The 23,120-nt window shown below is 41.8% G+C and overlaps 2 protein-coding genes across 5 annotated transcripts in view; both read left to right on the forward strand.

Moving 5' to 3' along the window:
- The window catches only part of Nlg1 (Neuroligin 1), a 43,714-nt gene extending 36,793 nt beyond the window's left edge, over positions 1-6,921 (forward strand). For all 4 annotated transcript variants that reach the window (XM_036819183.3, XM_065865784.2, XM_036819182.3 and 1 more), the window contains exons 10-12: positions 2,602-2,753; positions 3,404-3,519; positions 3,957-6,921. In XM_036819183.3, the coding sequence (XP_036675078.3) occupies positions 2,602-2,753; positions 3,404-3,519; positions 3,957-5,965 (2,277 nt within the window). In that variant the 3' untranslated portion in view covers positions 5,966-6,921. The remainder of the gene's footprint in view (positions 1-2,601; positions 2,754-3,403; positions 3,520-3,956) is intronic.
- Positions 6,922-17,037: 10,116 nt separating this feature from the next.
- Positions 17,038-19,778, forward strand: LOC108019334 (solute carrier family 25 protein Shawn). Its single transcript, XM_017087155.4, has 2 exons — positions 17,038-17,888; positions 18,501-19,778. The coding sequence occupies exons 1-2, from the start codon at positions 17,185-17,187 to the stop codon at positions 19,171-19,173; spliced, it is 1,377 nt and encodes a 458-aa protein (XP_016942644.4). The 5' UTR covers positions 17,038-17,184; the 3' UTR covers positions 19,174-19,778.
- The last annotated feature ends 3,342 nt before the right edge of the window (positions 19,779-23,120 follow it).

Genomic DNA, 23,120 nt, shown 5'->3' on the forward strand with positions numbered 1-23,120 from the left:
TAGAAACAAATTGAATATATATTGCTAGAATCATTAGCCTTAAAATGTGCCGACGACTTCTCTCGAATGAAGGGCTTAAAGCCTTGCTAAATTCTTAAGAGTTGAAGAGTCTTTTCTTAGAACACAATTTTCCACCAAAATGGGAATTGTGCGTAAGTACATCCTAATTGAATTTAATCCCGAAGACAAACGCAAAATGGGCACACAAATAAACAACATGGGGATTTAACAAAATTGCTGCTCTGGAGATTTTTCTATTCGCCTTTTTCTAATTTCCCAGGCTGAGCAATAAACTCAGCGAGCCGAAAACTTTGGCAAAACAAGTTCCAATTTATTTGGGCATAATCGAGGGAAAAGAGATGAAAACGACTTCGGCTCGAGGACAGTTTAATAAGTTTTCCATATTAAATTTAGCATTTTCCCAGGCTTCCCGCATACACAGACCCACGTAGACAAACGTCATTATCATCGCATTCTAAACGCGGTCAGCATCCCAAGAATTTTCCGCAAAAGCCCCACAAATAAAAAACATTTGAAGTATGTCCCGTCTGGTCGGTTTCATTTTTCTTGGCAAAGTTTTTTCGTCGACTATTTGGGCATTTCCCCTCGCTCATGGACTTTCTCTTCTGATAAGAATGCGAAATGGTCGAGGAAGGAAAAGAAATTTATAAAAATAAAATAAATATGACTGAAACTAAAGTTTTTATTTTGGTGCGTGGTTGAAAGTTTGCGACCGCAGTCCGCAAAAAGGTTTCCGAAACTCGAGTGTTTGGCAAATACTGAAAAACGTGCCGTTTTCGCTTAATGCGCAGCATACTTTTTGTCGAAAATTCTGTGGGGGGATATATTTAATTACCGAAACACAAAAATACCAAATTAAAGAGACCTCGCCCAACTCTTGCGTAATCCAATAAAATTATAAAATGATGCGAGCAAATTGTGCGGCAAGAACTCCCAGCCTGTCGGAAAATTCACGCCCGGGCAATTGCCTCAGGTTTCGGATCCTTAGTCGTTTTCTCTAAGCCAATTCAGGGAAAATATTTTTGGAAATTTTACACGCTGCGAGTGCCATTAACTCCATTAGGTTTATTACGACAAATGGCGCTAAGTCAAATTGTTGCTTCCGTTGCCGTGGGCACAAGGAGGTATTTTAAGAGTGGGCAAACGGAGGGGCATAAATTACGAAAGTTACGCATTTATTCCAAATTGAATTTCCGCTACCGCTCCGGAGATTTTTTATTTGTAGCTTTAAAGCAAGAATCGTTGGCCAATAACGATAATTTGTTACAGGAAGTGCCCACGTTTCGGGCAATCGAATAAATCCATAAATAATTTTCGGCCTCGCTTTGATTATGCATTCATGTCGAGGACTAATATTGAATGAGCAGCCTTTAAACGGAAGTGTTTAATTAAAATTTTTAGGCTTTATGTCAACATTTGCAGTAAAATGTGTATTTATGGTGGATTTACATTTTTTCACCGCTTAAAATATGTTAGAATAATATTTGCGCTTGCAGGCACTCAATTTGATTGATTCGAAATATTCCCCTGTCCATTTCCCTGGCATGTCAACAGAATGTCAACAGTAAAAATAAACATACGCCACTCTGGCGGATCAATTTCAATCATAAAAACCTTAAAGGTTCGCTTTGATTTTGTCGCAGGGCCATTGAACCGCGTATTCATCAGCAAGCCCCCAACAAAAAGCTTACACTAAGCCTTGCAGGGAGGCCAATATTGAATTCCGCTTGCTCGTTTCATCAAATTCTCACACAATTGCCAGATGAAAATCAAAAGCGAAATTCATCATTCATAAATGCCATAAAAGATTTCAGCGCCGCAGAGGACATCGTCCGAGGCCAAAAGAACAGTCAGCAGCTCCAGGACAGTGTCATTTTGATGTCCTCAGACAGAAATGCTTTGTGACTTTGTTACATTTTTCATGGCAACAATAAAAACTTGGCTTTATTACCTACTTACATTCAGCGACTGCCTCCGGCGGTCCTGCTCCCATTTCGCCATCGTTTCCCACGTTTTTGCCCTGTCTTCGGCTAGCTAAATATTTATGCAGGCCGTCTAAGAAGATTGATGCCGGTTGGTCACAATGGCCAAAAAGGAGCCGTTAAAATACTGCCGAGCACATTTTACACCGATCTCCGAGTCGCCGAGTTCCTAACGGCCTTACATTTTGGCTGTCTTATGCATACTCTGTGATGGAGGTTGGTTGGAGGTTCCATCCCCAAATCAAAGTGCTTGTATGCTAATAAAATGTGGGGCTTAACTCAGCTTTACTACCAGAGCTTCTTATAAATATTTGATATAGGAATCTATATTAAACGCCGAAGTTAAAGTTAGGGGAACAGGTTAATGAAATTCCTAAAGAATTTGGAATAAATACTATTAAAGTTTTCCGAAGTTCAAGTTCCTTTTAGTACTCATCTTATGCAACCCCTATACCGTTTACTACCTACCCTAATGCTTTATTATTTATGGCTCCCCCAACTGCCTTAATGGTGTGCGCTTTAGAGTATTCCCCTGCCGGTCTGATTTACTGGCACTGCTGCACTTGGATATGTAGTATATATACTTTTTCACTTACAGTTACCGCATAGCATTATGGGCGAGGAATTGGCGTTTATCTTCGGGGCCCCCCTGGCCCCTGCAGGTCCTTTTCCCAGTGGCAACTACACGGTGCAGGAAAAGCTGCTTTCCGAGGCGGTAATGGCATATTGGACGAATTTCGTAAAGACCGGGTGAGTACTGGTCTGGCTGGACTTGCGGTCCACAAGGCGGATGTGAAAAGTGCATTTGGAGAAAGTTAGCAGAGGAAAGTTAGCAAGGCTTGAGGGCCGAGGATGGAGGGCCATCAACATCAACACGAAGAGTCACAGTTCTGCATGCAAATGCGGATGCGAATTTGGATGCGGATGCGAATGCGGATGCAGTGTGGGATATTCATGAGTTCTGGAATGGCCACGACCAGTGGCTTTGGTTTGGCACTGGCTCCGGCTCCGAATGCGGCACGTTTCGCAATCTGCAACGCTTGGACAGCGAAATGAATAGAATTTTTACTGCCGGCTTTATTGTTATTCCACAGCAGCCGGATTGGGTGGCGGCACATGCAAATATTATTAGTTGAAGTGGCCACCGCTCTGGGATAAAAATAAAGGCCGGGCTAAAAAAATGGAAATGGGTGCGGCAATCAGAACTGAAATCAGAGATCGTTAGCAGGACGTTTTGGCATTCGGCTGCCGGCGAGTGTGGTTATTGGCCATAACCATGTCATTTAAATGAGCAAATGAATGGCCGGATTATGTCGATAAAATGAGATTCTTTTCTGGGGAGCAGGGGCTTGAATGTGAACTAGAAGATAACCCATCCGGTTGCCTTGATGTTTTTTCAGTAACCCGAAGGCCCCGTGGAAGGGCAGCTTCCTCAACTCACACGCCCTCGAGTGGGACCGCTATGATCTGGACTGGCCGGAATTCAATAGGAGGGCACAGGCGTATCTAAACATTGGTAGGTTATTGCCATATCATAAAATAGTTCGTATATGAATAAAAAAATAATATCTAGTTTAATCTAAAAACAATGCATATAATTTTATAGAGAATTGCTTTACTGATTCTTTCCTTCTTTAAATTTAATGATGCAGAACGCTGTTTAAAAATAAATGTCTGAATGTTGTTTTCAAAATCTAGTATTTAATATTTGAGTAAGCGGTCGGCACGCAGTTCACTGTTCGTGTGACGGCAGAGAAAGAGGAGACTCGTTTTCTATGCCCGCTTAATGGGAAGCTGTCGACCGCATATTCAAATGAAATACAATAACATAGTATTTAATAACATTAAAATTTAATTGCATGATTGAATTTAGAAATACTAAAATCCAGATAGAAAATATTAGAAGCGGTGTCGCAAAGTTTAGTGTATACAATTTATTTTTCATCTTTGTAGGTATTCCTCCAACTGTGGGCTACAAGTACCGTCAGATTTACATGAATTTCTGGAACAAGGAGCTGCCAGACGAACTGAACCAGATTGCGGCTATTCAGGAGCAGCTGCACGGACCAGGTCAAGAGGTTATTACAGGCCACATGAGCAAGTACGGACCGCGGGACCATGGAGCGGAGGACCCAGTGAGGACGTTGAAGCTGCTCCTCCAGGAACCCAGTCTGGCTGGGCCGAGTCAGAGTGGCGAATCCACGGAGACGGCGGCGGAGAACATGTACAATGCCCCTCCCACTTTCGGTCATGTGCACAAAATGCAGGGTGGCGGTGACTTCGAAGACATGGCGACCTCCACAAATCCTCTGGAGAGCGGGGAGGATCAGCAGCAGTCGCCGCCGGACACGGTGGCCAAGTCGGAGGTCACCACGCAACTCCTGATTGCCCTGATAGCCATTATAATAGCTCTGAATCTGCTGATTTACGGAACCTTTCTGTTGCGTCAGCGTCGTCGGAGGGCCAAGGCCTTGCCTTTTCCCGCTCCTAAGTTGGGTGGAACCATTCTGAGCTACGATGGGGCTAATGATGAGGAGCTAAAGAGGTGCAGCAAGTCCCGCGATGGAGACGAAAGCTTCGTTCTGGAAATGACCAGGAAATCGAACACCTACGAGGCCATAAAAACGGGTCAGAGATCACTGAGTTGCTCCACAGTGGACACCCACACCAAGGTCTGTGAGTGGATGTCGGGACAGGAGGCCCCAAAGTCGGGTAGTTTCAACACGGCCACGCCCCCTCCTCAACCGATTCTATCCGATGGCAGGCTGATTATATGTCAGGATATAGAGGTGGCCGATGCGGCTCTGCTGATACCCCAACATATGCACGAGCCACAGCACTATGAAATGCTACTGCAACGACAACATTCAGCTCTAACCGAACCCAGTGATGACATCCTCCACCAGCAATATCCCTCGAGGAACCACTCGCATTCGCACTCAGATCCGGTAGACATGATCCTGGCAGCCGATGAGCAGGTCACCAGTTTTGTCCATGCCGACGATGTGGATATCAATGTGACGAGTAGAGACGACTCGGATGGTCTGGAGGTCATTCCCCTGACGGCTGCCCAGCAAATGGAGCTTCTGCGGCAGCGTAACTATCCCAAGGTTCTGCCCACGGATCAGGATCTAATGAGCACCAGCTATAAGAGGAACTCCCTGCCGCCGCAGAATTTTAACGCTCCTCTGCCGCCGCCCAGGACCATCAGCAACACTTTGGGCAGGAGGCGAAGGGACAGCAGCAACATAACCACTTCGCCACTCCAAGTGGCCAGGGACTGCGGAGCCGACGATGATGAGCTCAAAGAGCCCCAAATCACGCAGAACACCCTCATTGTGGGACCCATTGTGCCCAAATCACCGGCCTCCAGCCTGAAGCGCGTGAAGAGGATGCCCGAATCAGCGGCCATGACGGCGCTCAGCGGATCCTTTCAGTCCTTCGAGTCGGTGCCGCCGGCCCACGAGACCACGCCCCCCCAGGGCGAGCGGACCGAGTGCATTTACGCGATTAAGGCCAGTCCTGCAAGCTGCAGCTGGTCGGCGCCCAATGGCGATTTGTACGCGCAGCCCATGAAATCGCCCTCGAGGACCTCGCTCATTCCCAGGCCCACCAAGCAGCAGGTGGAAGCCCAATCCCAATTCCCGCCAGGAGCAGTGGCCGGGGAATCTCCTGGAGCAACGGCGTCGACCACAACAAGCCACATACCTCAATTGCAGCGCCAGGCTTCCGGCAAGGATTTGCAAACAGCAATGGCAGCGGCAACGGCAACAGAGAACACCGCAAATCCCTTGGGATGCCAGCAGCGAACCGATTCCACAATATCATCGGGCTCCTCGGCATCCAATGGCTCCACCGCGGAGTCCTACTCCTCCTCCTCCTCCTCGTCCACTGGAACCGTACGCACCGAGCTGCAGCAGTTTCAGCCTCCTCCGGGGAGGGGTATTACGACCAATATATAGAAACACCAGGGAGCGCTGCCAAGAAGTCCTTCAGGACTTCCCGCCGTGCCCGCAATGCGGCGACAGACAGCTGCCTGCCAAATCCTCGCCAATCCTTGTCGGCATACCATCTCTCCGGTTTCCTTTGGTATGGAATTTTATGGGGGCCTGCGTAAATTTAATAATACATTTTGGTGTAAAGTTTATCTTTGACTTGGCGGCATTGCTCGTGGTTACTGGTTTCAGCTCCGACTGCTGGCCTTCTGGCTTTTGTTTTTGTGCGAGAAAACTTTCTGCTGGCGTAAATTAGTTAAGAAAATTGCACTGGAGGTTTCCCTGGAGATTGCAGCGAAGGTTCGCAGTATCGAAATAAGCAGCGATTCCCGTTAAGGAAACTAATTTCCTGAAGAATGTTGCATAGATAAAGTCGCTTTAACAACTTGCTTCGAGGTTCAATTTATCGAACGATTAATAACTTAGAAACTAGGGATAGTAATTGATTTTATTCACAAGTTAGATGTTAGATTTTAAAAATATTTATAACGATAGTTTGTATATAGAACGAAACGAGTAAAGCCGTAAGGATTCCTATATATATATTTTCAATAAAAAACATTCAAATTCAAAATATTAATGTTAATTCTTAAAACAAGTAAAGTTCATTCACAGAGAATATTTTGTTTGGTATGTCGATTAATAGAAATCCCACAAAACAACCGAAGTTAGCCACAGTATTTAAATTAAATCTTAAAAATTAAGTAATAATCGAAAAGAAAACCATATTAGTCTTTAGAAAATTGAAATTCATATTACTAATATTATAAGCTGAAGGAAACAAGGGACAATTCTATCAAAATCCCAATGTCAAGTATTATAAGATAAATATGTGTACTCTTAATGTAACAAATAGGGTTAACCACAAGCCAACGTGCAAACATATACATATACTGGAAAATATAGTGAAATAGAAAATCAAACGATGAAAGCAGTTTCAATGGTGGTGATTTTACATTTATTCCCATGACAACCAACAGCTGAAAAGCTGCACCAGAAATTGCCAATAACAATGCCTCGAATTTCGCCACTCGCTCACCAAAAGTTGTGTCAACTATTGTTGCCGCCAATTTACCAAACAAAAGCTACTTACGACATGTCCTTTCCCCTTTTATGTCTCGCCTTCTGTTTTCTCTATCATTTTGGTTGCCAATACTCTCAGGGCAAAGCAATTTCGCACTGCCGCCAACTTAATTTGCCACAACATTTCGCCAGCGGAATCACTCGTAAAAAAACTAACCCTTTTAGGAAGAAGAAAATCGAGAGAGTTTTGGAAGAACCGAGGTAAGTAAGAGCACCCTTTCTAAATTAGTTTTTTAGGTCAAATATGTTTGTAATATATGTTAAATTTTTATTAAATTGGAAATTAAACTATTTGTATTTCATTTTCTGCTAAGCTAAAATAATCAGAAGAAGTTCAGAAGTGTTCTGCTGTTTTAAATTAATAAAAGAGTTGGAAGGACATCGATAGCATCATCGAAAGTTTAGACTATCGATAGGGGCCACCATCTTGTTATCTATATTATCGAAAGTGGTTTTGCATCAGAGATTGTATCATACACAATCTAATTTAAATAACAAAATATTTTTATCATCGATCCTACAGATAGTTGGCTAAACCATCGTTAACTTTTAAAAACATCGATAATATCGATAGTGCTATCGGTGGTATTACCAACTCTAGTAAACACAATTATACCTATAGAACTTACCCAAATGTAACATTTGAATTCAACCTATTTTTAAATTCACTGATTGGTATTTCGGAATCTTTGGCTTGCATAGTTTTTCCGAGTGTAGGGCAGAGGAACACTCTCAGTAGGGAAATGAAGTCTGAACTGTGGAGACTTCCTGGAAATCAGTTCAAATGTCAACATTTTTGTTGCTACACATATTTCAAATATTTGGCGTTTTGTGCATAGTTGTTAACTCTTCTCCGCTTTCCTGCTCTCAAATTTTACCCTCTGCCAGGACATCAAAGTTGTCGCTCCGCTCGACACCGAGGAATAGTTGTGCGTTGTGTTGCTAAGCCTGGGGCCATATCCTGCAGGATTTACTGCCTTGACAGAAAACTTTCTGCGTCGGCTTTTATGCCTTATTCCCTTTGTGGCACATTTGATTTTCTTTTTTCGGTTTTGTGCTGCGAATTGAGTTATTGTGTCGTTTCTGCGTTGGCCCCTTATGCAAATGGCTCTGTCTTCGAGTTGTTTCTGCTTTTTACGCAGGTTACGCAGAAAGTTTGTCGCGAACTACGGGTGAAATTGAAAATCTCTGTCATAAACAGTCCAAGCGAAATCTTTTCCCCCCGCAGCGCCCCAAAAATCTTGTAATTAAATTCCTTGACCCAATGGATTGTTCTCAAGTTTTCAATTCGAATTTCTCTTGGCCTGCTTTGTGCAAAGCACTAATTTCGTTGGCAAAGGTTCCTTAATTATGAGAAAATACCCTGTCGGAGCGAACTAATTGAGCAGCACAAGAGCCCTGCGAAAACAATTTTATCATAGTCGTTTGATCAAACTGGAGCACATAAATTGCGATAATGACTGCCTGGACGACCTGACATGGTGTAGAATGTTTTGACATTTGTTTTCTGCTCAAAAGAGAAACACGATGCTGGGTTTTTCCCAGTTTTCCATATGCTTTCCATGCCTATCATCAGTGTGTTGTGGCCAGTATGTCGAAATTTTCCTCTTGCGCTTTCTTTGCTCAACTTTATTCCATGTATCGTCGGTGTTTTCTTTCGCCTGGGGAAATTCCTAGTGCCCACTCTTTTAGTTCTGCCAGTGAAGTGCAAAGTGTATGAAATGGTACTTTAGTTGAATAAACTCAACCCAACTTTTGTGGCGAGTTGTAAAGTGCTAAATGGAAGTTTGTTAGTTTGATATGCGTGTAATGGAATTTCTGGCCAGAACATTGGCAATTGAAAGACAACAAATCTGCTGTCTATTCTTAATCACTTCACCGAATGCTGGAAACACTTATACCCCATTAAATATTAAGCATTCGAATCAATTTAGCACATTTTATCCCCTGACTGGGTTTCCCCATTTTGAATATTTCATAACCTTCCATGGGAAACCGCAAGAGCCGAATAGTTTAGTGCAACAAATCAAAGTTGCCAGGCAACACAGCCACAAGCAAAACGCAAAACAGGAATAAGAAAAATTAAATTCCCAAAAGCAGATTTTCCCCCAGCAGTACTGTGGTCCAAAATTTGCTGACAACCACAAATTAGAGTAACTCGAGAGTATATTAAAGTCAAATATGTAGAGGGCGGGCGACTCGTAAATAACGCAGAAGTGGGGCCAAGAGCTGGGGGGACAGTCTGGAGACGGGAAACGATTCATGCATTAATACTACTATAGCGTTCTGGTTCCTGATTTGATTTACTGTTCGGGGACTTTCCCCTAGTTCCTGGTTAAACGCAGGAGGCCAGGAAGACGAAAGAGGGACAGGGTTTCAACCGAGACAAATGCTTAGTTATGACAGCCCAAGGCCTTGGGCAAAAACAATAAACTTCGGTGGGCCTTTTATCGGCTTAAATTTAAATTGGATACAAAAGGATTACTGCGTACATATTTAATCTTTTTTAATTGAAGCTAATTGAGAGCGACACGGCTTACATAAAATGCATATGCTATACAACGATTTTTAATTGCGAAAGATTTTTTCTCGATTGTAATTAAGCGGCTTAAGTGCCTCATGACTAATTAATGCACTTTATTATTATTATTATACGGTTATTTATAAATTTTACAATTTTATTTGCCACAAAGCGCCTGGCCACCGGTCTTCGATTGAATAGCCCTGAACAATAAACTGGTTAAACATTCCACAACAATGCAAATGCGAGCAAACGAGTCCCCAACCGGCAAGTATATGCAAACAGAAACAAAAACGGCGACGACAAATAAACAAATATGCAAATTATGTTTCGTTATTTCCTTCCTTTTTCATTCATGTCGCTTGTTTGACTTTATAATGAAAATTTTAATAATTTAATAGGTGCCAAATTACACAACTGCATGCGGCGATGAACAATGGTAAATCACTTAAAGCCCTGCAATTATAGAAGCTTAGTTTCTATGGAATTCTGTCAAAAAACCATGGCTCTAAACAGTAAAACTAAATGAAATCATTTAGATTTGGCGGTTGTGTATATTGTTTAACTTAGTTAATTTTTCAGAACGTGATTGGGGTTACTGAAATTTAGCCAGGTTTTCCATGCATGGCACATGCAAATATTTTATTTGATTTTACACAAAAATTGGCCAACAAATATTATCAGTTTCCGAGTATCAATTTTGGCCGAATGAGATATAAAAGTGCAATTTTCTACATAAACGAAAATGTTTAATTAATTGTATTGGCTGACTAGACAACCGAAAACAGCAACAGCAATAGGAGCAACAAAAGTCATTAAGGACATCAAGTGCATAAACGGATTTGCTGGTTGATAATTTCGGGCTACGAGAATTAAATGTAATTTTGTGGTCTAGTTTGAGTGCGAGTGCGCATGAGTTAAATGCAAATTACTCGCATCGAAAACCTCAATGAATATAAATTCGCAAATGAACAGAAATCGCCTAGCATGGGGCAAAATAATAATAATATAAATATTTAATTAAACACATTTTTGTTGCATACGCCCTTTGGAACAACCTTTTTTTAATTAATCCTATCCATTGTTTATTTGTTTGTTCTGCGGTCGAATGTTCAATGGGTCGTGAAATTTCGGTGGCATAAAATAATATCCAGCAATTGATTTAAATTGGTCAAGTGCGCAGGGGCGAAGCCAAAGTCCTTCGCCCCAAACACTGTGAAATATGCTAATGAGCGTTGAATAGTGATTCCATTTATATGCATATTTTTATTTACATGTACGGCGTAGGCGAATTAGCAAAGGAGACCGTCCGCTTTGTATATCAGAAACACATTTAAATGAATAAAATTGTGCGCATATCATAAATGCCATTCTATCTGCAGAAACACACTGCATGGAGCTCAAATGTAAACAAGGGCCCCATTTGCATTTACATCTGCCATAGTTTTCCCTTTATTAAATTTATAAATTTCTGCCAGGATAGCTGCTGCTCCTGCCAGGATCTTTGGCAAGTCAGCACGCACGAACCGAAAAGTCCCCCCGCACAAACACCATCGCCCACATGGACACCCACACGTTTGCGATTTATGGGGGAGCGCATTTTATTTATATGTATTTTATGACTTTCGTTGTTTTCATATTTTTCCTCTCGCCTCTGCTCTATCATAAATATTTTGCCTGGGAAAGCGAAAGCAAAACTGCAATTACAGGGAGAAAACATAGTGAGAGCTGCGGGGAAAGTGCGCATAAGATCCTTTAAAAGTAAATAAAAGTGTAGAAAAGCGCAGGAAACTTTGTAGAACGTGACTTGCACCAGATTACAGAGGGAAAAACGGTTACTGGACCTATTTTAGATTTTTATTTGTAGTAAGATTTTAAAATATATTTTAAAACATAGGCATATATATTTTATCACTTTTTTATTAGCCTATAAAATGGGCATAAAAGGTGCATCAAGATAAATTTCTTAAGAAGGATAGGGTAAAGTGTCTGGGTTTTGTCTTAACAGCTTATTACTCATACGTACCGTTGGCTTTGATAAAAAGTTCATTAATTTAAATTAAGCTCTTTCATATTTCAATAGTTATTCTTACGAGATCAATAAGTTGGCAAGGATTAAAATGGAAAATTTATATTTTGGCCTTAAATCTAACTGGCATACTTGTCGTATGAGTAATTTTTAACGCGTAAGACCTTACTAAATCTTGACAAAAATTGTTTAGATTTCGAAGAATATTGTTGCACACCGAAATCTAGGAAATTTAATATATGGTTTAAATATGCATACCTTAAAACTTTCTGATTTCCAATTTAATCGTTTGGAATGTGAAAATATCATCGTCAAAGGCTATAAATGTATTATGTTTATTTACGAATAATTAGAATAAATAATTTTGAGTACATAAATCATTTAAAACAAAAATCGAGAGGGATAACAATTTTTGAAAGCTTATTCATTCATTTTTATTTCTTTTATATATTACTGATGATTAAAAACACATTTGTGTAACCGGCTTGGGAAATTAGATTACTCGCAATTATTTCTGGTCAATTTCGGCTAGTGCAGATTATCCAGTCAGGCATGGCCTTAGAGTTTTCCCACGCCCCATCCCTTGCCCATACTTTGAGTGGCAATTAACGCCCATGATATTGCGCTTCGGCTGCATGTGGCTGCTGGCCGCTGGCGGCATGTGGCATGTGGCGTCATGGGGGTGTTAATGCGCCAAGTCACTCCGTTCGCATTGGCAGCCGCTGGATTTTTATTGTTGCCTACTTTGCAGGGCCGCGTTCCCTTGGCATTTAATTTGCTTATTACCAACTTACGCAGACAAAGCGGCCATCGTCGCGCCCGTTGTCGCCATCGTTGGCCCACTTTCGTTCAAGTTTGTTGCAATTTGCAATTTGGGTCGTAGTTGGAACCCATCCCCGCCCCTGCCCCTGGCCATGCCCCCAGCTGCCACACATTTGTCGCTAATTTGGCGCGGAAGTCTTTGGCTTCCTTCCACGCATTCCGCCCCCGCCCCGCCCCCTTTTCCCGGGGAAGCGCACCCTCCGCGTAATTGTTTGGCACCAATTGTTTTAAATGCTCGACGAGCGTTCACAAATTGCTTCGCAGACGCCGCAGCCAGTTAACTGCGCTGAGTGCACTTACACTCGCCTGTCAGAAGTTTGACCGGAATCGAATTATCTCTGTGAAAGTCAGTGCATAAAGGTTCAATTGCCAGAAGCACAAAAAACTGTTTTTTATAGAGGGACAATCATGAGGGGAAAAGTAGTGTCTACATCACCCCTTAATTCCCTGAAGAAATCATGGGGATATAAATAAGAATATATACCATTTTCATTCTAGTTTTCAATATAATAATATTTCCAATTTTAAAATAGTGCAAAGATGGTTATTTATTTCAATCGTATCCAGTTATTTTATTCTGATAGAAACGTTGGTAAGTTTCTGGTCGGCTATTAATATGTCTACATCAGCCCGCATTTTCTTGTGTTCTATTTTAGAAGGTCATACCAAAATTTTTTTAACATCGCATTTTTATACCAAGTCAATTAATAATAGTATAAACAATTTAAAAACCATTTAAGATTGGTAAATGTTACTATTGGTGACCTTGAATGTTCCAGTTTCCTATTAGCGAAGTACTATTACTAACAGAAATCTTTAAGATGCGGCTATGATTGTACAAAGAATATTGAAAGGACATTAGCCATTCGTACACCTGCTATTCAGCTATCTCAGTCAACTTTGTAACAGCAACGAGTCAAGATTTTATCTCGCTTTCAATAAATTCGACCATTACCATGCTGAATAGTGTCGAATGCCATTCAGTGCGTGGCTGCAAGAAATTGCAAATGTTTTTATTATAAACAAAGAGCACGCCTGTGAGTGTGTGCGTGGCATGTTGGCTTGAACTTTTCCCGCTTTCAAGTCGAAATCGATGCGCATCAATATTCAATATGTTGCCTTTACTGGCGCCACGCCCACATCCACGGGGAAAGGAGGCGGTGGGGAGCCGCAAGAAGCAGCAAACCCAATCATGCAGCGCAGCCATCGCCATCTGATGTTTGCTTTACGTAATGGAATTGTGCGGTGAATGCCGCGTGCCACAGTTCCCAAGTCTTGGCCCCGCTTTCCCTTTTTCCTTTCCCTTCCTTTTTTGGCCTTTGTGACTTTTGGTGTCTGCGAATTTTCCTTGGCTCACCATATGTCGAATCCACGAGTCGAAGTCCCTTCCATCGCTTTTCACCGGCGTCTGTAAACATTCCTTCGCTGTTGACTCTCGACTTTAATTAAATAACAATATGCATACGAACTGACGCAGCTAATGGAAAACTCCCAGCCCTAAGCTGATTATAATTATTATCTATTTGGCGCAGATGATGCTGTCGATAGGCAATAATACGGCCTAATGTTTCTCTAATTCCAACCGACAAGTCGTTTTCCCCAGAAGTTGATTAACAGCAGAAACTCGTAATTAATCAGGCATGCTAATGGCAAATTGAATGCCTAACGAGTTCAATTCGATTGGTTTCGTGTTTGGTGTGCCGTTTTTATTCCAAATTCGGGGTGCGGCATTGCGCATACGCCGTGTTGTGCAACAAAGCAGACACGTGCTCGTATTAGCAGCCAGCTAAGTGCTGTTATTCTACAGTTTTACACCACAATTACCAGCTCCCGCACACGGGCAACGTGTCAAAATCGACACCGGCACATGCTGCCCCTGGAACTCCCTGGAACCCCCCTGGCCACCCTTGCCGACGCCCCTGGATTACACCGTCCTACGTGTCCTGGGACACCCGCGTACGTGTCGAATTCCAAATAGCAACGCCAGTCATAACTGTAAGACAATGTCTGCGTGTGATGTGATGACGGGTACGTTGTCACGCAGGCGAATGGGATTCCGGAAGGGAACTTGGTAACGGTGGGCATGGGCGGGGCCAAGGGGGTGTGCTAAACGTGTAGGTGATGCAAAGCAGCGCTAGTTAGTATGTCATGTGCATGTTGGCATATTTCGTTCGAGACCCACCTTCAGGGCCGCCAACCCACCCTCCCATTGTCTCCCTTTCGAACCATTTTTTACCCTTCCTGAGGGTATCGCTTGCTGGCTAACTTATTTCCCTTGAGGGTTGTGTCTGCAACTTGTTTCCAGAATATTTCAAAAGTTGGCTTATTTCGTATGCTGTATTTGTGTACTTTACTTTGTGTAGCACTTTAAATATTGTTGTACTTTAAGGTACAATTTTAGGTACTCGTTTGATTTATCAACAACAAAGTTGGCCAAAACTTTAATAATTATGTTGGTTTATTTTTTAAGTGCCAATTACGATATTTTTTATTTTCTCGTCACATTGTGTACAAGTTTATAAAGTGTTCTCTTTTTTCCATTTTGCTAATTTGTACACCTTTTGCGGCCCAGAGAAAAAAGCGTGTTAGTATCTCAAAATAATAGTAGTCCTTAAAAAGTAAAAAAAAATTTATCATGTTTATTAATTTTTAATAACAATTTAAAATATGCAGACCATTTCAAACACTACTACATTTGAAGAAAAAAAATTTACTCATAAAAACAAAATTAAAGTAGTATACAAATATTAAAACTTGGAAAAATACTAGCAAAATACACACAACTGCAATTTATGTTGAAGTGGCTGGTAAAACAAATCGATTAGAGTATTGTTTCTTGTAGTTAACCACTCGTTTTTGTTTTTCGTCGTGGCCTTGCAACAAACTTGTATAGCAACGTAATCATATCAGGGTAACATTCTGGCAACCACTGCCTCCCTCCACCACCCACATTTTCCTTCGGCGAGTGTTTTCTCGTGTTTTTCAGAAGCTCTACATCTTGTCCTTCCGGGCTCTCTTGTTGATGCTGTGCTTGTCTTAGGCTTGGCCTTGGTGCCGCCAAGAAAGGATTGTGAAAACAACTTAACCCACTCAAGAAAAACCAAAATTGAATTTAAAATAATCTGAAATCTGCTTAAGAGATAATAACGCGATTCAAACGCTTTTGCCACCACCAATTCAGGATTTATTCTAAAAAAGTGCCAGCACAGAAGAATAAATATTCGCATATTCAAATGTTTCTATATGTCCATATTTTAGATAGATAATTTAATTAGGCCAAGTATCATCTCTATTGTTTTTGAATTATGATGTTCTACCATACGTTTCATTTTTTTTGGGCTGTGCATTTATGTGAGTGGGAATAACTGGCGACAGGTTGTGGCACATGTGTCAGATGCACACAGGTATCTTACAGTGACATCATTTTGATGTCAATTATTTTTCCGCCAACAGTCAACTTGGTTTGCTGGTAGTGACACGGAAAACAATAATATGTTGCTTTTCCAGGATAAACAAAAAAAATTTTAGTAATCCAGACTCATGCACCAATAATAATGGGTTGTAAAAGGTCACCTAAAGTAAAAAAATGTAAATTTATTAAATACGTATTTTTTTAGATAAGTTTAATATTAATTTTTTACGACTATTCAACATTTCTGGAGTGTACATAATTTAAATGTAAATATCAATTGATTTGTTAATGGTCGCTTATTTTTCGAGTGCAGATACCAAATCGACCCAGCGGCAAACCGAAACCCACGAACCCGTTTCGAGTACGTCAAACCTTTGACACATTTTCAGCTGTGAAGCGGGATGACTTGAAGGTGCGGTCGATGTGGGATGGAACTTCCGCTGCAGAGTGGATCCCTTTTGGCATAATGAACACTCCGGCCCCCCTCGAACTGGCGCCAGCTGCCAGGGGCGGGGAAATAGGGGCGGAAGTACAGATACAGTCGGTGCGAATGCCATCAGCAATGAGAGTACTGCATGTTAATTGCCAAAAATAAAGTAAAGCAGGAGCGACAACAATTCCGCAATGGCTGCGTTTTTTTCATTTTGGCACAAAAGTATTTTAATTGCTTTGGCTGGGGAGAGAAGCGAACAGCTAACGATGGAATGGAAATCATATAAATAAAGAGGATTTTTCTGAATGGAATTTATAATCACACGAAGCGAAGTGAAGTGAATGAACAATTTCTATCTCCTCGAATAATTGAATAAAAACATTAACCAGTGGCAACGTTTAGTTTAAATTAGTCAGTTTAAATTCAATTTAAATTCATTTGGAATATAAAAACATTTAGGTCATGTTTAAATTAGTCAGTTTAAATTCATATAAAATATAAAAACACAAATGTTTAGTTTAAACTACTCAGGTTGATTACAATTTAATTCATAATTTTCTCGTTTAAAAAATGTATTTAATTTTCTAGTATAATAAGAAAGCGTAAAAAATAGATTGCAGCCATGTTATAAGACAATATAACTTAAGATATGACGGTCCACCGATGATATGGTTATTCATCTAGAGGAAACATGCAAGGAAAGTCGGTTCTAAACACTTTTTCCTTTACACACCTGACCGTCTATAGAGTTGCCACCGTAAACGTCATATTTCTCGGATATTCCTTCTGGCCCCAATGTGAAATTTAGAAATGTAAATTTACAAATGCTATTTCGAAGCCAGATCGACTCTCCCTCAACTGTTCAAGCACAACAGAGAAGGCAGCCATGTCGAAGGAAGACACCGGCGCATCCAGTGCGGAGGCGAGTCCAGCCGAGTCGGAGATTGCGATGGGTCGCGGACCGCGTCCAAAGTCCTTCATTGGTGGTGGAGGAAGTGGAGGTGGAGGCGGTACTGGTGGGGGCAGTACAGGTGGAAGTGGACGTAGTGGAACCTCCGGTGGCAACTTCCCTAAATCCGAAAGGAGCTCGCGAGAAGATGACGCAGTCGACCGGGCGACGGATTCCAGTTCAACGCACCGGAAACTGATGAGCGATCCGCGCTTCCGTATCCGGCCGCTGCAGCAGGTGATATCGGCCTGCGCGGGGGCCATGATCACGGCCTGCTTCATGACCCCGCTGGACGTGATCAAGACCCGCATGCAGTCGCAGCAGTCGCCGGCGCACAAGTGCTTCTTCTACTCGAATGGCCTGATGGACCACCTCTTCTCGAGCGGCCCCAACGGCCCCGAGTTGGCCAGCCTGCGGCCGAGGCCACAGTTCACCAGCACCTGGGATGCCCTGATCAAGATCAGCCGGCACGAGGGACTGGGCGCCCTGTGGTCCGGCCTGGGACCCACCCTCGTCTCCGCCCTGCCCTCCACCATCATCTACTTCGTGGCCTACGAGCAGTTCAGGGCCAAGTACCTCGAGGTGTATAAGAGGCACTGGAAGAGTAGTCCGGAACCCCGGCAGCTGGATATGGAATTCAGGTGGGTCTATAATCCTTTAAGCCAAGCAGTATTAAACACAATCATGTGGTATTATCTACTTGTTGTTTTCAACTCGTTTAATCGCCTTTTAAGCACTTATCCCGCTTAGTAAACGCAAACATATATTGCAAAACAATTTGTTACTTAAACGAAATGCAAAATAATAAATTGAATTCATTGGAACTTAAACCCTTGGAAGCTCTAAATAACCAATGATTTCAGTAATGCCATAAAACGAAGTTGAATGGATAGATTTATGTATAAATAGTAGTTTTTTTACGATAATGAAAAGATGAGATACAAAAGAAATTATAAAAGAATTTATTACAAAATGTTAGCAATAAATTCTTATTAAAAAGTTATGTTGAATGAAAAACAAAACATTTTTTTAAATCAATGCACTAATTACTTTAATATAATTTTTTTTAATACTTATCTTAGGGACATCAAGGAGAATAAATAGAGGAAATTATTTGATTTATACTGACAATTATTCTAAATTACAATTTCTAATTGCTTGTGCTTGGGACTTATTTTCCAAGATTAAATATAATGAAAATTAAATTATAATTTGTCTTATATACTTTTAAGTACAAACCATTCCTATCTTAGGGACACCAAGACGAGTCTGCCGCTGGTGGTTCCCATGATGTCAGGGGTCACGGCCCGGATTTGTGCAGTTACTGTGGTGAGTCCCATCGAGCTGGTAAGAACCAAGATGCAAGCCCAGCGGCAAACCTACGCCCAGATGACGCAGTTCGTCAGGAATGTGGTGGCTCTTCAGGGTGTTTGGGGACTGTGGCGGGGTCTGCGGCCCACGATCCTCAGGGACGTGCCTTTTTCGGGAATTTACTGGCCCATCTACGAGTACCTCAAGCAGAATCTCGGTCACAGTTCGCAGCCCTCGTTCAGTCTGAGTTTTTTGGCCGGCGTTCTGGCGGGATCGGTGGCTGCCATCGTGACCACTCCGTTCGATGTGGTCAAGACCCACGAGCAGATCGAGTTTGGAGAGAGGGTCATCTTCACGGACTCCCCGGCGAGGGACTTCGGAAAGAGGTCGACCTACAGCAGACTGACAGCCATTTACAGGATGCACGGAGTGCGGGGACTCTTCGCGGGGTGCGGACCTAGGCTTTTGAAGGTGGCCCCCGCCTGCGCCATCATGATCTCCACCTTCGAGTACAGCAAGTCCTTCTTCTTCCACTACAACGTGAGGCAGCATAACGAGGCCCTACTGTTGAGCAACCCGAATGCCACGCTGGTCGAGGAGGATGAAATTGAGTAGGGCCATAGGGAGTGGGGCTGTGCAGTTGGGGTGGCTCCCTTTTGTAAATAAACAGCGCATATTTTACGTAATCCCCGCGAGGCGAATTCAATATCCCAATTAAGCTGCGCGACGCTTTACGTGTTACGTGTTACGTCAATAAGGCGGGATCCGGGAAATCAATTTGCATTTTTGCAGCTTAAAGACTGCGTCTGCCTGTTGCTGTTGCGCCCAGTTTCCCGCTCCCCGAGTTGACTTTTAATGGAATATTCATTCATTTACATTAACTGCAATTTGAGCGAGCGCAAGGGAAATTGAACGGAATTGCCAAAGAGCTGTGAGTCCAGGTAAACTGACTTGAGAGCTGCCACCATCCTGCACATACTGAATTTTCCAGCCCAAGTTTTTCGCCGCCAATAATCGAATCTCCTTTGTTGGCAGGTCACGTTTTGCCACAGTTTCGGCCACTGCAAATACCATTTGAGCCCAGGGCGTCGTGACCAAAAAGTATGGCAAGATTGAGTGCTACTGAAAATCTATAAATCACAGTCGGAAATATCGAAACTAAGCGAGTAATTAAGAAGAGTTTGTTTGCCTCAGGGGCCTGTGGCTGAACTTAATTGCATTTTGCTCGAAGATGTTGTTTCCTTTTATTTCTTTAGCACACAAAAATTTTGCTCGAATGGTTCGCCTATTACAAAAAACTGTCCAAGCGAAAATTTCCTTTTTGTGTGTCCTTTGTTTTTATTAAAGTGCAAACAAAGTACACAAAGCATTTCCAAACACGAGCTACGGAAGCAGGCTGACAGAAAATATATAATGCCATTTTCTCTGGATGAAAACAAAATAAAAATGGATGAAAATCGTTCGGGGATGGTTGGGTCTCTGTTAGTGAAACATGATATTTTGTTTGTTCTTTTATTTAACTTTACTTGAACGTATATCGCTGAAAGTGTCAAAGTGCGGTTGCTACAATTATGGGTATTTTTCCCGACCATCGCGGTATTTGTGGCAGTTCAATTAATTGTGCAGTCTCTCCGATCGAAACCGCTGATGAAATAATTGGGAAAGCGTGCAGGAATATATCACAGTTCCTCTGCAAAAATCTGAACAATAAACTGCTTTTATATGGCCTTTAATTAATTTGTTAGCCAAAAGTGCTGGACAAAAAGTTATTCAAGTATTTAAATAAAAGAAAATTAACTGCGACCTGCTAGCGAGTTTCCGCTTTTGTTATTTTCTTCTCTGCAAAATCACATTATTAAAAATACTTAACGACCACAGCCGCCCGGGGGACTTAACATGTTATATGGATCTCTTTTTTCATATTGGCGTTCTTGCTGCCCGACGAAAATTGCCAATAAAGCGAATTAAAATATGCTTTCATAAAAATAATGGAAATTAAATTTAAGTGAATATCTCATTTTTGTGGGTGGGGCACTTTTTGCTCATCCACAATCAAGGACCTCTGGCCACACTGCACTCCTTTTCTTTCCCTTTGTCTTCCAGCTACTTTGGCGCATTGTTTTTGCCGGGGGCGGGCGGCAGTGTTGGTTGTGGGGGCGTGGCGCTTGTCTATATATTTTCCGCAGGCTGTTGCTCGCCAGTGTTTTTTGTTGTCAGCATCAAAAATATTTTCCCAGCCGCAAAAAAATAAAGGAGGAAAAAAATTGGGTAGCAGGCAGGAAAAAGCTGTTGATAGGGAACAGATCCGTCCGGCCGCGTGTCCTTCAGCTGTCCCTGGGCCATCCTTCAACATTTGCCTGCTCCCTGCGTTGTCAGCCTACGAGTTCCGTCTTTTTTCTGTCTATCTGTCCTCGCCGTATTGTATTTGCATTTAATTGTGGCATTAAAAATACACCGGAATACGTCGTGCTACGACTCGTCCTGGCCGTATCCTTATTTATGGCCCCAGTCCGTCTCTGTCGGCAGTCTATCTCATTTCTGGTCCTGGCTTCTGCTTTCTGGTCTGTTTTTGCCCGCTCACCATTGACATTGTGTGGGCGTGGCCGTGTGAATGGATATTCGATTTATTTGCCCCATTCCCGCAAACAGGCACTGGAGGCCATGAAAATGATTTAAGATTGGATTATTGGGTGACAAAGTGTGAAGATATTTAAGCGTTGACAGTGCCGTCGACTGACAACTAATGAACTGTTAATTGACTAATCAAATCAGGCACGCTTAAGCTCCCAGATTGCTTTGAGGCCCTCTTGTTTTGGCCGTTTTTAGGAAGCTGCAGGCTTAGCTTTTCCCTAAAAAAATAAGAAAACAAATTAACTAGTGAATATTCTAAGTTGTTCACCTTTTGTTTATTTATGTCATTATATTGCAACGGTCTATTACTTTTTCTTTATTAACAAACAATAAAGTTCGCTTAGCCAATTTCGATGAGTTTTATAACTTTCGTGGACCTCAGTAAATATATTTTTAGGCGCCTTCCTTCTACTTGCAAATTTTTAAGTCTCCCTGTTGAAAAAAGTAAGTATTTGTGATAATTATAAGGAAAATAAAAAAAATATTACAACCATTATTGCGTCGGTCATTATTTTCATTAACAAAATGTACTTATGAAATGTTTCTTGCAAAATTTATTTGCTTTGATATTTAACTAAAAATACTTAAGTACCTTATAAATTTAGGATGGTGTGCATAATAAAAATTTATTTTACCATGGCATCAGTGGGTTGATTGGTTGATTTTGATAAATATGTTGCAGATTTTTCTGAAGACATTTTAAACTGAAAATTAAGTACATTTTTAACTTCTCCATCTTGAACCCGAGTAAATTTTTTGTTAAATTTTCCTTGCCCTGCATTTTTCAAAGAGTTGAAGGCTGCTCATTTGAAGTCTCAAGAACTATATATTTGCTTAATTGTTTAATTTTATGCGCCGAGTTCGCTGAAACTTTATTAAAACGGGTAATTGTGTAGCTTTTGATGGGCGGGAAAGCGGAAGGCCTTGCAGTCCCTAGTTAGTTAAAATTTCCGCTTCTTCCGAACCAACAGAGTTTCTATTTCAGTTTCAGTTTCCCTTTTTTCTTGGCCAAACATCCGACCCAACTGTGGCCCCTTAAAGGCTAATTGTTGGCACTAGCCGTGTATGAAGGGAGGCCATTTCCTCTTTTGACCTTGCGCCCGGCGAGTGTTTAATTAATTTCGAGAAATGAGCCAAATAAATGGCAGGCGGTGCCATTGGCCCCAAGTTCAGAGCGAAGCAAAAAGACCAGCGGACCGACTTAAGTCTATTTAAAAATGAGGCCGAATTTTTCACACTTCATGGCCATGCATCATCAAGTGATGGATGGGGAGGGATCCCCGGACGTCTTTAAAGGCGCCGAAATTCTATTTTTTTAATTAGTGAACCTTTTGCTTTGCTTATCCCTTTGGGCGTCGGCGTGTTTACACTGTACCTGGGCACGCAGGATTTTAATTAAAAGCACGAAATTTACAGGATGAAAAAATAATGTTTACCTTTTACCCCCGCGTTGGACGATTGTTTGACGGGGCCTTCCGTAGTCGCAGTCCTTTAATTTCGGCAGCCCGAGTGGATTTCTTACTTAATTCTAACCACTTGATTATTCGGACTCCACACACTGGTGCGCGAAATTGTAATCAGTGCGGTCGTTTTTGTATTTTTTCATTAAATGTTCTGTATAAATCTAATTGCGCTTAATTTGGCTCTTTACAAATTCACACTTTCCACTTCACACCACCGCTCATTTCGCTGGCCATAAGTTATGCAAGGTTTTCTTGTTTTTCTAGCAATTTCGGCTTTCGGTTTTCCTTTTCGTGGCCGGCTAAATTATTAAGGCGATAATGGTGCGTAAAAGTCATAACTTTGGGCCTGTAAATTGGGGCTTTCTTGAAGGTTTCGGGTCTATTCCTGTCAAGTGCATTAAACATGAGGCAAGGGTTTCGCTTTGTTTTGTTTTGTTTCGGAGATCCGGCTCACTCGACTGAAATAAT

The sequence above is a fragment of the Drosophila suzukii genome, chromosome 3 (genome assembly GCF_043229965.1).
Source record: "Drosophila suzukii chromosome 3, CBGP_Dsuzu_IsoJpt1.0, whole genome shotgun sequence".
In the NCBI taxonomy this organism is placed as follows: Eukaryota; Metazoa; Arthropoda; class Insecta; order Diptera; family Drosophilidae; genus Drosophila; species Drosophila suzukii.

What these genes read in the sequence shown, in the direction of transcription:
- LOC108019334 (XM_017087155.4), top strand. Translation starts at nt 17,185, where the DNA reads ATGTCGAAGGAAGACACCGGCGCATCCAGTGCGGAGGCGAGTCCAGCC. An exon ending in CAGCTGGATATGGAATTCAG is followed by an intron (nt 17,889 to 18,500) that starts GTGGGTCTATAA and finishes TTCCTATCTTAG; the next exon opens with GGACACCAAGACGAGTCTGC.